The following is a 21,972-nucleotide window of genomic DNA, read 5'->3' on the forward strand; positions in this document are numbered from 1 at the left end:
TTAATTCTCTCTTCTTAGTAAAAGATTTAAGAGAATATTAGCTTCTTTATTCTTAATAGCCTTTTAGAGCCTATATTCTAGAAGAATACTAAGTTATATAATCTTACTCTATAATAATTATTATTCTTATTAGAATTTTAAGTAATTTTCTAACTCTATCTTCTTATATTTAAAAAGAAGATTCTTCTTACTATTTCTTATAATATTACCTCCCTATTTAAAGCTATTATCTTAACATTCTAAGTTATTATTTTTTTATACTACGTATTAAAGTGTTAGCTACGTATAAAGTTAGAGCCTACTTACTAATTATAGCTATTTCTTTCTATAAGCGTTTCTAACTATACTTAAAGTTCTTTCTACTTATTATATTTATTTCTAGAACTTTACTTAATAGTATTAGGTCTATACTAATTATATTTAATAGTAAGAGAATAAATTAACTTTTTATTATAAGTATTATAAAGAGAAGAACTTCTATAAGTTTATAGATATTATAACAAGCTATTACACTAGTTATATCGCTATAAAAATAAAGTATAGTTATTTTAATTCTAAGAAAGAGTAAAAAAAGGTTAAAGTAGATAAGTGCTAAAAGTAGTTAGCTCTTCTATCTACTTTAACTAAGATTATATACTTTTTATAACGGCGTAGGTAAGATAAATTAGATCTATTTTAGACGTAGAGTTACTTTAGAGGTATATAGGAGTGCGTAAGACACTAGTAATCTAAGATTTAATTTAACACCTATAGGCCTAGTACGAAAGGATATTAAAAAACTACTAAATAAGCTATTATAGATAGTAGGCTTTTATATCTTTATAGTTCTTACTAGTTCTTAAGAGAAACTAGTTTGGACCCTGTTTAGATATTAGTTATATTAGTAGCTTAGCTATTACACTACCCCCCCCCTTCTTTAATAGCTTATCTTAAGCTATTAAGAACTTTTACTATAAAACTATCTAGACTTTTTACTTATAATATTACTACTTGCTATTTTACTTAATTTAGAATAGAGGCTAATGTTTTTCTATATATAGAATATTAGTCTGTTTATTTACCTATAGGATATATTAATACTACGCTACCTTACCTCTATAATAATAATAATAATAAAACTTTTTCTATATCTATATATATATATATATATATATTATGCTGCTTTACTACTCTACTAGTGTGTTACTAGAAGCGTATTACCTTATCTATCTTTATTCACTTTATACTTTTATATACGGCGTCTTTAACGTTAATTTTAATTTTAACTTAGAGAGCTCTAAGAAGTGTAATTATTATACTTAGTAAAAAGAGAAGTACTTACCTATAAGTTTAACTACCCCCCTTAGTAATAATAGTTTACTAACTTAGCTAGGTTCTAAAGTACGTTACTAATAAGTTCGCAGATTTTATTACTACTATAGACTATTACGCTACTACCTATAAGGGTAAGAATCTAGATACTAATTATTACCCTACTAAGAAGGTAGTAGAAGAGGCTACTTTAGTTTTAGCCTACTAAGTCTAAGTAACTTATAGTTAGAAGAAGGAGTTATTAGTTATATAGCTATTAGCTGCTAGCTACTAAGTCCTAGTAGAGATTTAGGGCTACCTTAGTTATTTAGAGAATTAAGTAGTAGGCCTAGAGTAGGCTATTACTAGCCTTATAGCCGCTTTAGCTCTTATTCTTTATTATTAGTTAGGTTAGAGTAGGAGAAGAGGTAGTAAGAAGGGGGAGAATTTAGACGTAGTTACGTAGTCTATTTCTAACTACTATAGCCTAGAGGAGAATAGTACTACTACTACTACTTCTAAGTTAGAGGTTTAAGTAATAGTAGGGGGTCTAGAGAGGTTTAGGTTCTTTTTATAGGAGTTTTTAGTCTATTTTAAATACCTATTATAAATCTTAATTTTCTTTTTCTTTCTTTTAAATTTAATTATTTTATAGTAAAGTTATATTATCTTTACTTTGTTCCTAAGCTTAGATTTACCTTAATAGAGCTTAGAGTAGTTCTAGTTTAGTTAGGTTTTATTTATAGAAGAGTTTAAGTTTATAAGGTACTCTTATAAAGTTAAAGGTAAAGTACTAAGTAAGGTCTAGGTTATATCTAACCTACTTTACTTAATACTTTAACTTTAAGTAATATAACTTACTAGCTAAGATTTCTTTAACTTTCTACTCTTCTATACTATAGATTAAAATATCTAAGGGTTTAGGTACTTCTTATTCTAAGAGAGAATCTTAAGAGTCTTTATATAGGAGTTTTAAGGTAAAGACGTTATAGATCTAAGACTCTTTTAGTAGCTAGAGCTAATAAGAGTTTCTTACTTATTTTAATACCTTAAATAGTTCTTTTTATTTATTAGATAGCTTTTAGTTAGGATAGCTTAAGTTAAGATTATAAGTGTCTAAGAAGACTTAATCTCCTACTTTCTAGTTAATAAGACGTTAGTACTAGTTTACTATAGTTTATATCTATTTCTAGGTTTTCTTAAGTTATTCCTTAGTAATCTTCTAAGCTTTATATATTTAGCTAGCTAACGTAAGAGCCTCTACTTAGTTTAACTTATTAGAAGTAGAAGAAGGTTTTAGAGCTTAGTCTTAATCCTAGCTTTATTATAGTTCTATCTTATATAGAATTTAGTATAGGGATATTCTAATAGAGAAATAAGGTAAGGAAATTTAAGCTCTATTAATTAGAGGTAATAACTTACTTTAGTTATTTTAATAATAGATTATAAATAAGCGTAGTCTCTAGTTAATATATCTATTTATAATCTTAGTTTAGCTATCTATCTCTTTATAGTAGGCTATAGATAGTTTAACCTTAATACTTAGAATCTAATAGAATTTAGACTAGAATTAAGAGATAAACTATAGGCCTTTATCTAAGATAATAGTTTTAAGTATATAGCTAAAATAGTACACCTATTAAATAAATAGCTTAGCTATACCTCTTACTATAATAGTCTTATAATAAGGGATAAAGATAGCTTACTTTAATAGGTAGTTAATAATAACTATAATTATATTATAACTAGACTTATCTTAAGGGAACTTCTTAAAGTCTATATATAAGTACTATATAGGCTTATTAGAAATTAAGAGGGGGTAAATTATACTAGGGACTTAAGTTTATCTTAGATATTCCTTTTAGTATACTATATAGTTCTAAACATATCTTTTATAAGAAGCTTCTATACCTTTCTAATAGTACTTTTAAGCTAGTAACTAGTAAGTTTTCTTAGTACTAGAGTATATAGAAGAAATCTAATTATATACTTCTTATATAAGATAAGTATAGAGAATTAACTTAAAGAGAATATATAGTCTATTTATATATAATAGGAGGTTACTATAAAGTTAGTATCTTTTTAGTAGTAATACCCTTTATTCTTAAAAGGAGGAATAGTTAAGTTATAAAATAGCTTTAATAAGTTTAAGAGAGTCTAAGAATATTAGCTCTAATAAGAGTTTAATAGTAGAAATAGTAGTAAGTTACTAGTGCTTTTAGATTATAAAAATCTCTACTAGGTTAGAGTTAATTTAATTATCTAGTTAATATAGTTTTAGTAAGACGTATAATCTATTATTAGTTTAAGTTAACTTAAGATTTTCTATATTCTATTCTTACTATAAGAGGATATTAGTATAAGTATTACTTTTACTAGGCGTGTAATAGATATAAAAATTAAAAAGAGCTAGCTCTTTAGCCTATCTTACTTATCTAGCGTTTAAAACCTTAGTACTTATAAAGTATTTTAGAGAATAGTAATCTAAATATACGTTAACTTAGGATTTAGTAAAAAGTAGTTTAGATTACTATTTACTAAAAGTAGTAACTATAGTAAATAGTTTCTTATTATAGATCTTCTAATTTAGTTCTAATCTAGCTAGAACCTTACTAAAGAACGCTACTAGGCACTATTTATTATTAGACTAAAGTTAAGAGAGAACGCTAGCTATAATACTATTAGAGGTATCTATTTCTACCTTTATATTATACTCTAGTTAGTAGTAATATAAAGTTAGTATTAAGAGAAGAGTAGATTTTAACTTATTAAAAGTAGCTTAATAATCTAAATCTTATATAAAAGGATATAAGAGACTTTAAAGGGCTAGAAGTAGTTTAGTAACTTATAAGTATTTAGGTATAAATTACTAGTAAAACCTAGTAAAGCCTAAGAACGACTTTATACCTATAATAGTTATAAGTAGTTTTTAGTTCTTTAAGGCTTCTACTTTTTTAAGATCTACTTCTAATCCTTAGTTTATTAGTATATAACTTAGGTATTTAGTCTAAGTAATATAGAATTCGCTTTTCTTAATATTAACTTAAAGTCTAGCTACTTATAACCTTTTTAGCACCTACTATACGTATTAGGTATAATCCTTAGGTAATTTAGAGTATATTAAGATATTATCTAAATAAATAATATAGAATAAGTTTAAGAATTTAATTAGCACGTTATTTATATAGTACTAATATATAGCTAGTTTATTATATAGTCTAAAGGGTAAAACCTTAGATTTATAAGTTTTATAACGAGTCTAGAATATAGTATATTTTTTAGAGTTAGGATCTATCTAAATCTTATTAAAGGCTATATAAATATCTAGCTTTATAAAGATTTTAGCTTTATAGGTATAAGCTAATAATTTATTAATATAAAGAATTAGGTAGGAGTTTTTCTATATAATTAAGTTAAGCCTATAGTAGTTAATATAAATATAGAGGTTACTATTAGGCTTCTAAATATATAGGATAAAAGAAGCGAAGGGGCTACTACTAGAGTTAATATATTCTTTTTATAAGTTCTCTAATATAAAGGCTTTTATAGCTTTTAGCTTCTTAGTGCTTTACTTATATAAAGGGCTAAACTAATTTAGAAGGGGTTTAGTAAGTATAATCTTATAGTTATATTAATAATATTCTAGTAGTTAATCTATAGTAGATTTACTAAATATATTATAGTAAGAATTATATTTATAGGGAAGCTAGTCCTAAATAAGCTTTATATTCTTAAGATTATCTTCGTTTAATTATTCTTATAAGATCTAATTAATTTTATAAATACTAGTAGTAAAGAATATATTCTTCTTCTATTTTATAGTGTAGTAAAAAGTATTAGCAAAAATAACTATAATATAGAAAGATAGAGTTATAATAGGGGGAGTCTAGTTAGACTCTAAAGGGGGTTTAGTTACTAGTAGAAGTAGGCGTACCTTAGAGAGTTTAAAGTAACTATAGATCTATTAAACTCTCTCTTAATAAGGGCTAGTATATCTCTAATAGTTATTCTTCTCCTAAAGAGCGTCTTAGCGCTAGATATCTAATTCTATATCTATATTATATATAGGTTATTTTAACTATACTAGGAGAGGAGAGCTAAGATTATATGTAGGAGGGTACTTAGTAAGCTATATAATTCTACTTTAAGCTATATCTAGCTAAAGTTAAAAATATTATAACTACTTTATTTCTATAATATAATCTTATAAACCTAAATCTATAATAATAAAGGGATAGTTAAGAACCTTACAGCCATTAATATAAATATATAGTTAGATATACTTATCTATCTAGGTTTAGATCTAGTCTTAAAATTCTTTTACTATAATCTTAAAGAGTAGCTTTTAGATAGGAACCTAAAGGGATCTAGAAATTAAACGAGTAATTATAGAATTTAAGAAAAGAAAACCTTAAGCTCTAGTATTAATTAATAATTATAAACTAATACTATAGCTCTTTAAGTATAAAATAGTAGAAATATAGAAATACTTTCCTCTAAATAAGTTTAAAAGGTCGATCTTAGTAAAGTTATACTTATTTATACTTAGGCTAGAGAGTTTTTCTAGGCTTTATTATTTTCTATCTAGCTTAAGTCTAAGTAGTATTCTTATATATTTATAAATTCTTCCCTTTTAGCTTTAATCTCTCTTACTTTAGAGATTAGATAATCGCTAGTATAGTATCTAAGCTTACTATAGTTATAGTAGTTATTATAGTTAGCTTTTTTAGGGTTAGAGGTCTTAGAAAGTAGTCTTAGAGTAGAAGAAATAGCGTAAGAAGAAGTTAGAACTAAATTAGGTCTAGTATTATAAGAACGTAGATAATATTCTTAATTTAGTTAAGGATTTTATTTTATTAAGGGTAACCTTAAATTTAGTTAATAGTCTAAGAGTAGCCTAAATAGAGTGTTTCTTTATTCTATATTAAAAGTAGTTAGGTATTATACTATCTTTTTAAATAAACCCGCCTATAAATATTTAAATCCTAAATTTAGTATTCTTAATACTAGCGTAATCTTTTCTTATAAGTAGAAGAACTATATTAACCTAGATATAGACTCTTTTATAGCTACGCTAATAAATTAGGCCTTAAATTCTAGAAAGGTCTCTTTCTTCTTTATTAATAGTTAGTAGAAAGCTGCGTAACTTTTTACCTATTTATTACTAGATATAAAATACGTTTTAAGAAGGGAAATTATATCTTTAGTAGTTTTAAACTAGTCCTTACCTAGTTTAGTAAGGTACTATAGTTCTAGGTATCTTTTAGCTATACCTATAGTATAACTCTATATTAGAGCTATTCTTGCGCGTTTACTCTAATAGTAATCTAAGTTAATATCTAGTTAGTCTTATATAGATGCTTACTATTAGTAAAACGTTAAATTAATCTTATTACTAAGGTTTTTAATAAGTAGAGTGCGTTTACTTAGTTTAACGCTAGGAGGGTCTAGTATAACTAATAGAAACCTTCCTAATCTAAGAATAGGTTATTTAGTTATTATTAAGGGGGTTTTAGTTAAGTAGATAAGGATATCTCTAGCTAGAGTATTTTTACGCATTAACTATTTAACTTATACGTTTAGTCTAGCGATCTTAGCTTATATAGCTCTTATCTAATTATCTTCTAAATTTTTTTTATTAATCTTAATAACTAGCTTCTTTTTAGTTACCTTCTTTTAAGAGTGTAGAGTTTAGTAAGTAACTCGCTTTAAAGGTTTTACTAAACCTAATAGGTTTTAGTTAACTATAGTAGTTATCTTCTAAGCTAATAGGTTCTTAATAGTCTCTATATCTCTATCTTAGCGCACTCTACATAACTTTTCTAAAGGTAATCTATCTTATAAGAAGTATAGAAGTTTTAAACTTAAAGGCTTTAGTTAATAAGAGATCTAGGGGATCCTATCTATATAAATATTTAAAGTTACTATAGAAAGAACTATAGGTTAACTCTAATAGTCCTTAGTCTTAATAAGGTCTAAATAGACTGTTACAATATTATTTAAATACTATTACTAGTAGTAGTAAGTTTTTTAATATAATATAATAGCGTAGGTAAGATAAATTAGATTTATTTTAGACATAGAGTCACTTTAGAGGTATATAGAAGTGCGTAGAACACTAGTAATCTAAGATTTAATTTAATACCTATAGGCCTAGTACGAAAGGATATTAAAAAACTACTAAATAAGCTATTATAGACGGCGGGCTTTTATATCTTTATAGTTCCTACTAGTCCTTAAGAGAAACTAGTTTAGACTCTATTTAGATATCAGTCGTATTAGTAGCTTAGCTATTATACCTTTAGTAAGAAATTACTATAACTAAGGCTCTTAAGTAGTTATATACTAACTATAATTATACTATTCTAAGTCTATAAAATTAGATAAAAAAGTAAACTAAGAGGGGCTCTACTTCTAGTATAGGCCTTCTTTCTATCACTTGAATTTTTTCCCTCTATTTACTATATAGCGTATTAGATTAATTATCTTAGAAAAGAATAGTAGGCTATACCCTAACCTACTAGAATTAGGTATTAAAAAAATTAGCTTTACAGTTAAAGTACGTAATAAAAGAATTTAGGTAGACCTTTACAAGACTCTATTAAACTCTAAAAAATAGGTTAGTATTACTACTAAAATACGCCTCTTAACAGGTATATATTAAATAGATAAATCTCTATTAGGTATAATAACTAAAATACAGTTATAATAAAAGTAGTAGCCTAGTAAACTATAGTTACAACGAAGGTAGTAGAATAGTAAACTATAGTTATAATAAGATAATAAACTATAGTTATAATAAGAACACATTACGTAAAGCGCTCCTATACCTATATATTCGCTATATCGTCTTATTTTATTAAAGGCACAAATCTATTATAACTTAATCTTAACTTCTCTTACTACTATATTAAGCTTCGTTTCGTAGCTACTATTACGAGTATTTCCCTATAACGAGCTAAATTTACAATACTAATAACTAATTAAGATTACTACTATAGCTCTAAAGGCTATACTAGCTTTCTTTTACTAGCTATCTTATAATATTAAACACGAACTTAGCTACTAGATACTAAATAAGCTATATAAGCTATATATTCTTCAGCTAGACTATACTATGCCTAGGGATCTAACTAGTATCTATATCGTAGATAAGTACGCGTATATAGATAACGTTAACGCTTACGTAATCTACTTAGTAGGCACACGTATTATACTTAAACGCAGATTAAGACTATTAGAGGACACTCGCTATTAGCTTAGTAGTAAAATTAACCTTATTAACAAGGCTATTAACGCTATAGAACTAACAATTAAGTAGAGGGAGTTTTTTAACAGGTTATAGAATAAAGAGAGTAAGGTATAGATAGGGTTAATCCTATAGTTCTTTAGTTAAGAGCTAGGTATTTACGGCTAGGTATAAGTAAGACGTTATAGGCTTATTGTTCGTGTGGACGCTGTGTAACGATATCGATGGGCAGGCGTAATAGTTTTAATAGGTGGAGCTGAGAATAGGCGCACGTAGTTACTAATTCGAATATCTATATAACTAGTTCTAATAAATCCTAAAATTTTATTTTACAAAAATTGTTCCTAAAAGGCCGGAGCCAACTTCTTTCTATAAAACTATTACTATTTAAATTATTAATTAATTAAGGCTAGTTATAGGCTAATTCTTCTAGTCTTTTATATTTTAATTACTTTCTTTCTTTAAAGAATTTAGTTCTCTTCTCTCTAGATACTACCTATAATATACCTATATTAATTCTTTATAGTTTGCTAGATTTTCTTTTAGTTTCTAAGTATTTTAGCTATCTAGCTATTTTTACTACTTAACTAAGTATTTCTACTAATAACTAATTTTTTATAAGTTCTTAACTAATTTAACTATATACATATTATTCTTAAGTTTAATATCTTCTACTAGTTTAGCGACTTAGGGGACTAGTTCTAAAAGTTTCTTATAAAATATTAAGCATAGTTTTCTACTTTTAGCTCTAGCCTTTTAGGAACGTTTTTATAAAATAAAATTTTAGGATTTACTAAAACTAGTTATATAAGTTTTTAAATTAGTAACTATATACGCCTATTCTTAGCTCTACTTATTAAAACTATTACGCCTACCTATTAATATTATTACGCGCTAGCAGCGTCTATATAAGTAAATCGTAATATAGTCTATAATACTATAATAGTAAGTCTATCTTTAGCTTATTAAATACTTAGTGCTTTACTATAAAACTAAAGTACTAAATCTATTTATATCTTACTTTTACTTAACTAAAATCTCTCTAAAAACTCCTTCTACTAATTAATTAGACGTTTAGCTTTTAATACTTCTTTAATAAAAATAGCGTCCTTATATAGCTACTTTATAGTATTTATATTTACCTTTTCTAAGTTAATATCTATAATATTTAAACTTACTAAGTAGATTTTATATACGTCTAAGTTACTTATAAGTATATACTTACTAATCTACTAAATCTCTTATAGCTTAATTATATTAGTAGTATCTATATTAGCTTCTAATTTATAAAATCTTTCTTTTATCTACCTATATATCTCTTTATAAATACTATTAGATAGATAGTTATAGAAGGCTATTATAGGTTTAATAGATATAAAAGACTTAATTAGTACTAAATATCTTAAAAATAATAAGAGCTGTAAGAGAAAGTTTAATATAGTAATAATAGAAGTTAAGATTAGGTTTAGATAGGCTTATACTATTAATAAGATATTAAGTTCTAATAGATTTATACCTTTAATAAGATAAAGTAGTATAGTAAATATATAGGTATAGAAGCGCTTTACGTAATATATTCTTATTATAACTATAGTTTAATATCTTATTATAACTATAGTTTAATATCTTATTATAACTATAGTTTAATATCTTATTATAACTATAGTTCGCTATTCTACTACCTTTATAGTAACTATAGTTTACTAGGCTACTACCTTTATTATAACTATATTTTAGTTATTATACTTAATAGAGATTTATCTATTTAATATATACCTATTAAGAGGTATATTTTAGTAGTAATACTAACTGATTTTTTAAAGTTTAATAAGGTCTTATAGAGGTCTACTTAAATTCTTTTATTATATACTTTAACTATAAAGTTAATTTTTTTAATACTTAATTTTAGTAAGTTAGAGTATAGTCTACTATTCTTTTCTAAGATAATTAATTTAATACGCTATATAGTAAATAGAGTGAAAAATATTAAGTAATACCTTTAAAGAAATAAATAAGAAACTACTTAGTAGTTAATTAGAGAGCTATAAGAGTAGTAGACTAGTAGCGTATATTACTTAATAAGTTTTAGATTATTTTATAAACTAGACGATAGAAGAGTAGCTTTTAAAGTAGTAACTTAGTAGACTTCTAGTAGTACTTAATCTCTTATAACGTAATAGCTAATTATTCTTAGTATTATAGCGTAATAAATAACTATAATAACTTATTACTAGGCTTCTATTAACGCTAGTTAGTAAGAGCCCTTAGTATATTTAGAAGAGACTTATAGGCGGCTTTAGTATAATAGTTTTTTTTTAGCCTCTTACTACTATTAAATCTTACCTTAGTGCGCGCGATAATAAGTATTTAAAGTAGTTTTTTTAGCTAGTCTAGTAGTTAGTTAGTTAGTTAGTTAGTTCGTTAGTTAGTTAGTTAGTTAGTTAGTTAGTTAGTTAGTTAGTTAGTTAGTTAGCTAGTTATATAGAATATAAGCTAAAAAACTAAGTATAGTTAAAGCTCTACGCTATAAGTAAGTTAATATTAGAGTCTAGCACTAGAGATAGAAGAAAAATAAATATATAAATATAGTACTATTATAAATTTATATAATAACTTCTATATTAGTACTTTAGAACTTATTAATTCTAATAAGCTAATTTTTAAGTTTATATAACTACTATATAGAGTTATATTTTAATACAGAGGGGTGACATAGAAAAAATATATTACTAAAAGTTGCTATTTTTAAACTAGTATAACTTAGCGAATATAGGGACTATTCCTAATCGGGTTAGTGATTTGAAAAGCCAAGAAGCTCTACTTTTACCTAGATAGGACTAGTGCTTGCTTAGTCAGCATAAGGAAGGAGATAAACTGCCTTAAACTTAGGAGTTTAAAATATACGTATTTAAAGATTAAATATCTTTTTAATAAGAGTATAAAATTGTCTTTAAAAATTATATCTATTATTGCTATATATAAGGAGTAATATATTTTATTTTTAAAAGTTTTTAATGAAAATTTCAAAAGTTAAAAAATAAAATTAAAAAAAAGAGTTTTTTTTTATAACTAAGTTATTATTATATTTAATACTTAGTATACCAGCCCCTAGCTTCTTCTACCTTCCTATAACGGTTAGGTAAAGATAAAATACAGTTATCTATTGCCTGTTGTGGAATAGCTTGCCACTCTTTAAAAATAGCCCTTTTAAACGTTTCAATACTTTCACTATTATTTCCAATACCTAAAGAACTTGTTTTTCTATTATTTAACTGGTCTTTAAGTATACTCTAAACGTTTTCAATTGGATTTAAATCTGGGCTGTAAGGAGGGTGTGGATAAAGCTTAATTTTATTTCTTGAAAACTAGCTTAAAACGTTCGTAGTTTTATGAATTTTCGAGTTATCTTGCTGAAACTGCCAACCTAGATAGCTATTAGTATATTTATTAATATCTATTAATTAGAATATTAATAACTTTAAAAGTTATTTAATAAAAAATTAATAAAGAGTAAAAATATATTAAATAAACTAACCGCGTTTTATATTTAGTTTTACTTAAGGTATTAGAGCTCTACGAATATAACGGCGATTATTCTAATTAATAGATATTTCTGGCGTTTTAATAACTATTAAATTAGATCTACCGCCTACCTAAATAGCTCCCTAAACTTGAATAGTAATATCGCGGCCTATTACTTGATTAGTAAGCGCGCTATTAAAAAGCTAAAATTATAGAAAAAAACTACATGTTCAATAGAATAAAATAGCTTATTAGAATTTTTTTTAAACGTACTTTTATTGCCTTTAGAAACGAATTTCTTTCTAATATTAAAATTTTGCCTTGTTCTTATAAATTTATTTCTAGAACCGTGCCCTCTTTGTATTCCTAACTTATTAGAAAATATAATTTTACTAAAATTAATATTTCCTAGCTCTTTTACTCTTTCTTTAGCAAATTTAAGTCGATTTTTAGCTTTAAATTCGTTTAAAATTTGCTTTTTAGTTGCAACGTTATAACGATAACCTTCTTCTTTTAAAATCCTTTGTAAGCTTCTAGTTGATATATCTAGATTATTTTCTTCTAATAATCTTTTATTTTACTTCTTAGGGCTTCTAGTTAAGTCTCTATTAATAGCTCTTTTAACTCTAGAAGTTACCTTTAAAGCTTTGCTTTTTTTCGTTGTTATAGCTTGATTTTTTTCTTTTTTTTTCTTTCTAATTCGAGATATAGCTAAATAAATAGAAGTAGAAGGCTTATTTAATATATTTATAATATCTTTAGTTGAAATATTAGCGTTTAAAAGTCGTTGGATTTCAGCTTCGAAATTTGATAATTTTAGGTCCATTTTAAGAGATTACAGATTTAAAATTTTTTTTCTAAAAGATAAGAATATATACTAAAGGATTACTAAGCTAGATTAGTAATATAGCTTATATAAGCAATAGCTACTTTTTTCTTTATTTTTTATTTAAATACTTAAGTAAGAAATATTACCTAAATTTTTAGTTACGTGATCTCTATATATAGTACTATAATATATATTTTTTTTAAGAAATTTAATACGTCTACTTAAAAGTTATAATAACTTTAACTTTGTGTTTTTTTAACTCCTAAGTTTAAGGCAGTTTATCTCCTTCCTTATGCTGACTAAGCAAGCACTAGTCCTATCTAGGTAAAAGTAGAGCTTCTTGGCTTTTCAAATCACTAACCCGATTAGGAATAGTCCCTATATTCGCTAAGTTATACTAGTTTAAAAATAGCAACTTTTAGTAACATATTTTTTCTATGTCACCCCTCTGTACTACTTTTTATTTTCTTTATAAATAAGGTACTTATTAACGTTTAGTTTAAGAATTTACTTACTAAATAGGTTTTTAAAGTTAGTTCTAATAAGTAACTAAATAATTAGCTTAGTCTTACTTAGTTAGAGCACTTTAATACCTATATAAAGAGCTCTACTATAAGTAGATATTAACTACTTAGTATTAATAGTTATAAGAGCTACTACTTTATTAAATTTTTAAATCTTTATAAGAAGAAAAATATTATTTTTCGTTATATACTTATATACGTATCTTATTTATTATAGCTTCTTAATATTATCTACTTCTTACTATTAAAGCGTAAGTATAGTAATACTATTTTAGGCTTAGTATATAACTATACCTACTATATTAATAATAAAACCTTTTTACTAGTCTTTAAGGCTACTTTTAAATAGTCTATTATAAAGGAGAATATCTAAGCTAGCTTTAGAGAGGCTAGTCTAGTTCTATATTACTTATAGACTATACTATTTAAGCTTAATATAGTAGTATAAATACTATATTTTTTACTATAATAAGTAGCTACCTAAGAAGCGTAGATACTATATAATATATATAAGGTTATAGCTTAAAGTACTTTTATTTAATAGAGAGTAAGAAACTACCTTAGGTCTTCTATAAATTCTCTTAATAAGAAAGTTATATAGCTTAGTAAAGAAGCTTAGTAAATAGTATATAAGATAGTACTTATAAAGAAGGAAGTAGCTACTCTTTAAAAGGCTCTAAATATAGTAAATAAGTATAAAAGCTATAAGTAGTAATATATATAGATAAAAGAGACTCTTATTATTACTTAATATTTTTTACTCTATTTACTATATAGCGTATTAGATTAATTATCTTAGAAAAGAATATGAGGCTATACTCTAACTTACTAAAATTAAGTATTAAAAAAATTAACTTTATAGTTAAAGTATATAATAAAAGAATTTAAGTAGACCTCTATAAGACTTTATTAAACACTAAAAAATAAGTTAGTATTACTACTAAAGCCTCTTAATAGGTATATATTAAATAGATAAATCTCTATTAAGTATAATAACTAAAATATAGTTATAACGAAGGTAGTAGCCTAGTAAACTATAGTTACTATAAAGGTAGTCGAATAGCGAACTATAGTTATAATAAGATATTAAACTATAGTTATAATAAGAATATATTATATAAAGCACTCTTATACTTATATATTTACTATACTATATCTTATTAAAGGTATAAATTTATTAGAACTTAATATCTTATTAATAGTATAAGTCTATTTAAACCTCCTATTACTACTATATTAAATTTCCTCTTATAGCTCTTATTATTTTTAAGCTATTTAGTACTAATTAAGTTCTCTATATCTATTAAACCTATAATAGTCTTTTATAACTATCTATTTAATAGTATTTATAAAGAGATATATAAGTAAATAAAAAAGAGATTCTATAGATTAGAAGCTAGTATAGACTTTACTAGTATAGTTAAGCTATAAGAGATTTAGTAGATTAGTAAGTACACACTTATAAGTAACTTAGATATATATAAAATCTACTTAGTAAGTTTAAGTATTATAGATATTAACTTAGAAAGAGTAAATATAAATACTATAGAGTAGCTATATAAGAACGCTATCTATATTAAAGAGGTATTAAAAGCTAAACGTTTAACTAATTAGTAGAAGAAGTTTTTAGAGAGATTTTAGTTAAGTAAAAGTAAGGCGTAGATAGGTTTAGTACTTTAGTTTTATAGTAAAGTACTAAGTATTTAATAGGCTAGAGATAGACTTAATAGCGTTATAGACTATATTACGATTTACTTATATAGATACTACTAGCGCGTAATAATATTAATAGGCGAGCGTAATAGTTTTAATAAGTAGAGCTAAGAATAGGCGCGCGTAGTTACTAATTTAAATATTTATATAACTAGTTCTAATAAACCTTAAAATTTTATTTTATAAAAACGTTCCTAAAAGGCCGGAGCTAAGAGACTCTTACTATAGGTAAAGTATAAGAGGTATTAGTAGAATAAGTAAGTAGTAGTTATAGTAATAGTAAGAGTGCGTTAAAGAGAGTATAAGGAGAGAGGTAGTATAGGCATTATAAGTAGACTAGATATAACGCTTATACCTATATAGTTAAAATAGATAGTATAAGTAATAGTAGCGACTCTAATAATTAATTTAGTATATTATAATAGTTTATTAACTATAGTACAAAACTATAGTAATGTCTTAAAGATAACGCTCTAGTGCAAAGTAGCCCACTCGCTTAGGTAGCCCGCTCGCTTATGAACCACGTTAGATAGGTAATTATACGTGAATAGCTTGTAGAATACGTCTTGTCGTTGATCCAAAGTTATATCGATGATTAAGATGTGCAAAGAAAGCGAAGTGCTGAAAGGTTGATGTATTCTTTACCTGTACTAGCACTCAGGAATGGACGTTAGCTCTACGAAATTTGATCTATCTTTTCGTTGATGAGGGTGGCAAGAGAACTGACAGATGTCTGTTTATCTAGAATTTTGGCAACACTGATCTTGACATGGCAGCTCTACTCGATAAGATGCAACAGGCTAATTATCTAAATCGAATCCATACCGACCAGATGCAATGTTGAAATCATGCCCTTCTAGATATGTGTATATTGAATTTTTGCCGCGGTTAGTGAAAGCGGCAATCACGTTACTGATAGCAACCGCAACTTCCTCACTATCTTAGATTTGCGATAAAGATGGCACAATATTGGGCACAGAATCCATGGCCGGCTGGAAGTCAGATGGTACTTTGGCCAGCCAGATATCTACCAACCTCAGATTAATCTTGCTCGAAGGCAAGGTGAGTATCTTCTCGATGACGATCCAGATGGTCGACGCCATATGTACGGGCAATCTTTGCAGCGCATAGCGAGATATTACTGACACATCAAACCCAATGGGTTGTATTCAATCTCACCTAGCTCGACACGTTGTCCATGGAACTTCACTGAGTATCCCTTACGGCCCAGAAGCCACATTGATCCATCCGGCACATATCGCACAAGATCCTTTGTTTTATACAGGCGACCACAGCTGCCCCAGGGTAACCAGGTTGGACGCGGGACGAAAGTTTCTGCTGTCTTCTCCATCTAGTTGAGATAGTGCCGGGCAAGCGTATGGTCTTCGACCAGAAGTTCGCCAACACAGCCCACTGGCGACAACTGGTGATGGTTCTCATAGTCGATGACCCAGCAAGCTGTCCCAATTGCAGTGCCAATGTTTCTTAGATTCGAGCCAATAATCACATCGCGTTTCGAGCTGGCAGCGCAACACTCAGAGGGGCCATAGGCATTTACCAGGTGCGCGCACGGTGCCCATGTCTCGATGAGGGTTGTTGATATTACTTCACCAGTTAAACATAACACTTCAAGTAACGGTGCACTTCCAGGATCTACCGTGCTAGGAGACGGGGGTGTGAGGACGGCCCAGTTGACCTTCATCGAGCAATAAGCCTCAGCAAGGTATCCTCGCCGTTATTCTTCGGACGGCACACACACGCAACCGCCGTGGAGTAATTTGAATGGAATCTCAACGATGCTTGCATCAAACATGTACGAGGTGAATTTTAGCACGCGATTCTTCATTTAACAACCCCTCTTTGTGACATAGGGCGCTTGTGCAAAAGACCTGATGCTCCATGACGATCCCCTTAGGCATTCCTGTACTTCCGGAGATAAAGACCATATACGCGGCCCCCGTAGGAGTCACAGCTGGTAGCAGTAGTACCGGCATTGGCGTGTTTATTACAAGAGCATTAAAGCCAGGCCCAATAGGAACAGTACGGTCGACGAGATCCGGAAAGCGATGGAGCTGCTTCTTGGAACAGACCATGAAATGGGCACCAACTTCCCGCGTGGCCATTACAAGGCGACTGTATGGTGTATCTGGGCCCAAGGGCACAAATGCACCGCCAGCTCTCATAATGCCTAGAATAGCGACAATCACCCACATAGACTTTTCGAAACAGATAGGGACAAAGTCCTTGGCCCCTACACCAATATCCAAAAGATGCACTGCTAGCTTCGACGAGTAGTAATCTAGTTCTGCATACGTTACGTCTCCATCCCACGAGCAGACCGCAGGCGTGTTTGGCTGTCGCATGGTTTGCTTCTTGACGAGGTGGTGTACGCAATCCTGAATGACATCGGGAATAGTCTCGTTCTAGCGGAGCACATCAGACAGCTCTTCGGGGCTGATGAGCTCGATACCAGAAAGGCGACATCGGATCTTGCAGTTGAGCTGCAAGATTACATGCTCGAATTGCTGGACCATACGCTGCACCTGGGCCTGGTTGAGGATTGCATCATCGAAGTGACAGTGGAGGTGGATGCTCTCAGCTGATAAGCTGCACTCTAGAGAGAGAGCAATGGTGGTGAAATTAGCGCGAGGTGCCGAGAATGGCCTAACAAAAATATCCTTGTCTACCTGTGAGTCGGCCGGCTGGATGACGAGCAGTGTCTGAAAGTTACAGGCTGCTGATGCACCGCTACTTAATTGCGCAATATTTTGTAGGCCATAATCTTGAAAGGGAATCATGGCGATGTATTGGGCCTGTATGCCGCACAGGAAGTCTTCCACTAACTGCTGCTGGTCCAACTCTATCTTTACAGGCACCGTGGCAAGGACAGGCCCGACGATGTCTTCTACTCCTGAGACCGCCGAGATGCGCCCACTCACAGCGCATCCGAATACAGCCTGGGGTGAGTCGTTGTATCGTGCTAGCAGCAAGCCCCATGCAGCCTTGATGAGTGTCGCTGTGGTGAAGTCAGATCGGGTTTTACGCTGGAGGCTAATGCGATACTGGAAAGAGGCATTTGCTAATGGCGAGTATGTCTTTGAAGGTAGCACAGGGAAGGTAGCTAGCCCGACGCTAGATAACTCAGATTTCCAAAACTGTTGTGCGTCTTCTCTATTGCTCGCTAGTACATAGCGGATGAAGGAGTTAAACTGGGGGCGGGGTTTGATGCCCGTACCTCGAAGGGCTTCGTTGAGGTCTTGTAAGAGTATCGGCAGCGATAGGCCGTCGTAGATAGCATGGTGGATGGTGAGTACATAATGATACAGTGCTGAGTGGTTATTGCTCTGGATGATGGCATGTCGAGCCAAAGGGTCTCCCATCCACATCGGCCGCTGCTCGTCGAGCGTGAGATAGCTTTCAAGATCTTCTGCCTTCTGCCATTTGATCGGGCCACTGAGGACAGCTTGTATCATGCCAAAGCCCTCAACCTCTGCGATGCGAGTGCGAAGGGCGGCGTGAGAATCTACGACCCTCTGCCAGGCGTCCTGAAATTGCTGGGTGCTAATAGTGGCTGGGAGATTGAGTGTGTGACGAGCAACGTACGAGCCGCTCAATTTTGCGGACAGTGCCATAAGGCCTTCCTGTAGTGGGGTACAAGGATATGCATCGTCGAGTTTCTCTGTGCCCTCCTCGAGGTCGAGAACCACAGCAATGGCTGCTCGCGCCTCTTCTCCCACATTGCATTGAAACAGCTCAAAGGGGCGCGGATCAACAGTCCCAGAGCCAATCGTGGGCGTCATATGTTTGGCCATGTCTGATAGTGTCGGGTTAGCCAAGATGTCCTGGACAGCAAGGACGAAGCCTTGTCGGCGAGCGGCCTGCGAAAGGCGAATCGCCTGGATCGAATCGCCGCCCCAATGAAAGAAATTGTCATCTGCGCCGACAGCACCAGGTCGCAGGACGAGGACCCTGGACCACAAACTCTCCAGCTCCATCTCCATTGCCGTTAATGGCACAATGCGACCCATACCGCGTGCCAGCTCTGCAAGCTGTGTATGCGAGAGGGTGGAACCGAAGGTGGCCAATTTGCGGCGATCCATCTTGCCCGACGCGGTCAGAGGCATATACGCGAGCGGGAGAAAGACAGCGGGAATCATGTACGACGGTAGCATCATTGCCAGCCGCTTGCTCAACTGCATCGCCAGCTCTAAGAGCTCTGCCTTACTAGCGGGTTCGGGTTTGTGAGAGAAGTCGTACGGGAATTCTGGGCCAAAACCGCTCTGTCGTGCGATGAAGGCAGCTAGCATGGGCGTGCCCCTCGGGAAAATTAAGGAGACTGCAAATTTCAGACTTATGCTGGGCGACATCTGGCACAGATGTGACTCGATCTCGGCGAGCTCGACACGCTGCCCGCGGACCTTGACTTGCATATCCGCGCGACCCACAAGATGAACAGTTCCGTCATCATAGTATCGCGCCAGATCTCCCGTCTTGTAGAACCGCCGTCGCTGCAGCGACTTAGGCCCAACCAAGTGTACCCAAGAAGGGTCTTCGATAAATGCAAACTGGGTGCGGTCCGGCTCACCCAGATATCCCTGAGCCAAGCTGGGTCCTTCAATCACAAGCTCGCCGACAGCCCCAATCGGCAGCAGTCGGTTGTGGTCCATAGGATCGACAATCCACGACAACGAGCCCGTTGCGCGACCAATGCAGTTGCGCGGGGTCTGGCCATGAACCATGCGGCCCGTTATACAGACTGAACACTCGCTCGTCCCGTAGATGCTGATGAGGTCGACCTTTGGTGCCCATCGGTCCATTATGTCATCCTGAACTGGTTCCCCTGCGAGAACGAGCGTGTGCAACGGTGTATCTTCAGTGGAGAGAGAGCGAGCAAAGCTCGGCGTGAAGATGGCCCAGTTGACTTTGAATGCCCGCAAGGCTGACTGGATGTCCGTTTGCCGATCCTGCTCAGATGGAATACAGATTGACCCGCCAAAGATGAGCGGCGTGAAGAGCTCAAATGTGCTGACGATAAATGTGTATGACCCAAACTGCAAGGCGCGAGTAGCTTGGCTGATGCTCATGGCTGGGCCATGGCGAAGCGCGCTTGAGCACACAGCTGAATGGACATGCACAACACCTTTCGGTCTGCCCGTACTTCCCGATGTGAATATCACAAATGCCGTGTCTCTAGGTTGCGACCGTGACTCAAATACGACATCGGTAGCAGAGAGAAGAGTCGGGTCAACGGTGATGACACGTCGGACGATATCTTGAACAAGGATTTTGTTGGAGGCAGACACGATAGCTATGTCTGCCTCTACTATCGATATGACCGCTTGGAGACGTTGTAGAGGATGAGCAGGATCCAGAGGTACGTACGCCGCTCCTAACTTCCACAAGGCAACCATGGTAATGACAGCCCCAGGAGATTTTTCAAAGCAAATTGGCACCAATTGTCCTCTCCGAATGCCGGCCTGCTCCAAATACTTGGCAAGACGGCAAGCAGCTTGATCAAACTCAGTGTATGTCATCTCACCGTCCCGTGAGATCAGCGCGGTTGCTTGAGGCATTTTCTGGACCGATAGCTCGATCAAGCGATCCATGCAGGCGGCAGTGCCTGTGGGCACTGCCGCGTTCCAGACTCCTAGTTGGAGCGTGTCAAACGCGCTTAATTGGCATAAGCTTGATACGCTCTGAGAGGTGTCGGCACAGAGAGAAGATAGAAGGTCTGAGAGTGTGTTTGTAACATGTTATGCCTGAGCTCGTGAGACCGTTTTCTCTCGGTACATCAAATGTAAGGGGAGGTCACATGACCCTAGTAGGTCAACTTGTAGAATATAATCGAACTTTCATGAGCAGTTAGCAAATTAATGTCAATACCAATGAGTGGGAATTCATGCCATTGAATTATTGAGTAGCTTAAAGATTTCATCGTCGGAGAGTTCTCCCGTGCGATTGTAGGACGAACGACGCTGCCAGATAGCTGAGTTGAATGGCTTCGGTACCAAAGTGGCAAATGCACTGAAGGCATCTGGGAATGGCGTAGATGATTCTGGTTCGACTATTGCGACTTGCTGCATCTTGTTCATAGCAAGAAGGATAGCATCGTCCAGCCTCAATTTAACTCGACATATGGATGCATTTGCCCATTTCTTCAATTCTTTGTCATAGCTCAGCCCAATACCTGCAAATAAGATGTCTTCAGAACCTGTGTAGCAGCGCAGCAGACCTGCCCACGAAGCCTTGATAAGCTCCAGGGGAGAAGTATTGGACTGCTCGCAGCCGGCTTGAAGAGAAGGGATCTTGACATGTAACTGGTTCACTGACCACCCTTCTGTCTGCTTAGATACAGATGCTATAGGGAGGTGAGATGGAGTGGCTTCTTCAACTATCTGCATCCAGCGTTGATGCGGTCCGTTGACACCATCCAAAGCCGTCGTTGACATCTCACGAAGTAAGTAAAAGAATTTTAAGAGCTCAGGAGGGTGAGTTTCCTTTTCACACAGGGAAAAAGGAGATAAACAAGTAGACTGTGCTGCAGTATGTGAAAAAGATGATATATCCCTACCGGCGTGCCGGCGTGGTATCATGTGAACATTAAAGGCTTCAAAACACTATTCCTAAACAGTTTCGGCAGTTAATTTCCAACGTGTCCCGGAAGAACCGGTAACCTCCATCGCTACGTGACAAAAAACCCTATTTGACGAAAATGACCAATCGGATCGCAAGGGTCATAGCGAAGTACACAGTCCTTGCGATCTGATTGGTCATTCTTGGCACACGGTGTTTTTCGTGGCATAAGAACGGGATTTAATCTAATTATTACATGGGGTTGGGCTATG

The 21,972-nt window shown here is 32.3% G+C and overlaps 2 protein-coding genes across 2 annotated transcripts; both read right to left on the reverse strand.

Annotated features, from left to right (window-relative positions):
- Positions 1-16,068: 16,068 nt before the first annotated feature.
- PSV08DRAFT_372864 (uncharacterized protein) lies at positions 16,069-20,733 on the reverse strand (the record flags this gene model as incomplete). Its single annotated transcript, XM_014220557.1, has 6 exons — positions 16,069-16,243; positions 16,276-16,478; positions 16,542-16,780; positions 16,962-17,523; positions 17,570-17,676; positions 17,706-20,733. 6 exons carry the CDS (start codon positions 20,731-20,733, stop codon positions 16,069-16,071), a joined length of 4,314 nt encoding a protein of 1,437 aa, XP_014076032.1.
- Positions 20,734-21,024: 291 nt separating this feature from the next.
- On the reverse strand, positions 21,025-21,576 carry PSV08DRAFT_353895 (uncharacterized protein; the record flags this gene model as incomplete). Its single annotated transcript, XM_014220558.2, has 1 exon — positions 21,025-21,576. One exon carries the CDS (start codon positions 21,574-21,576, stop codon positions 21,025-21,027), a length of 552 nt encoding a protein of 183 aa, XP_014076033.2.
- Positions 21,577-21,972: the final 396 nt, after the last annotated feature.

Source organism: Bipolaris maydis (assembly GCF_028858645.1).
Source record: "Bipolaris maydis strain C4 unplaced genomic scaffold PSV08scaffold_11, whole genome shotgun sequence".
Lineage (NCBI taxonomy): Eukaryota > Fungi > Ascomycota > Dothideomycetes > Pleosporales > Pleosporaceae > Bipolaris > Bipolaris maydis.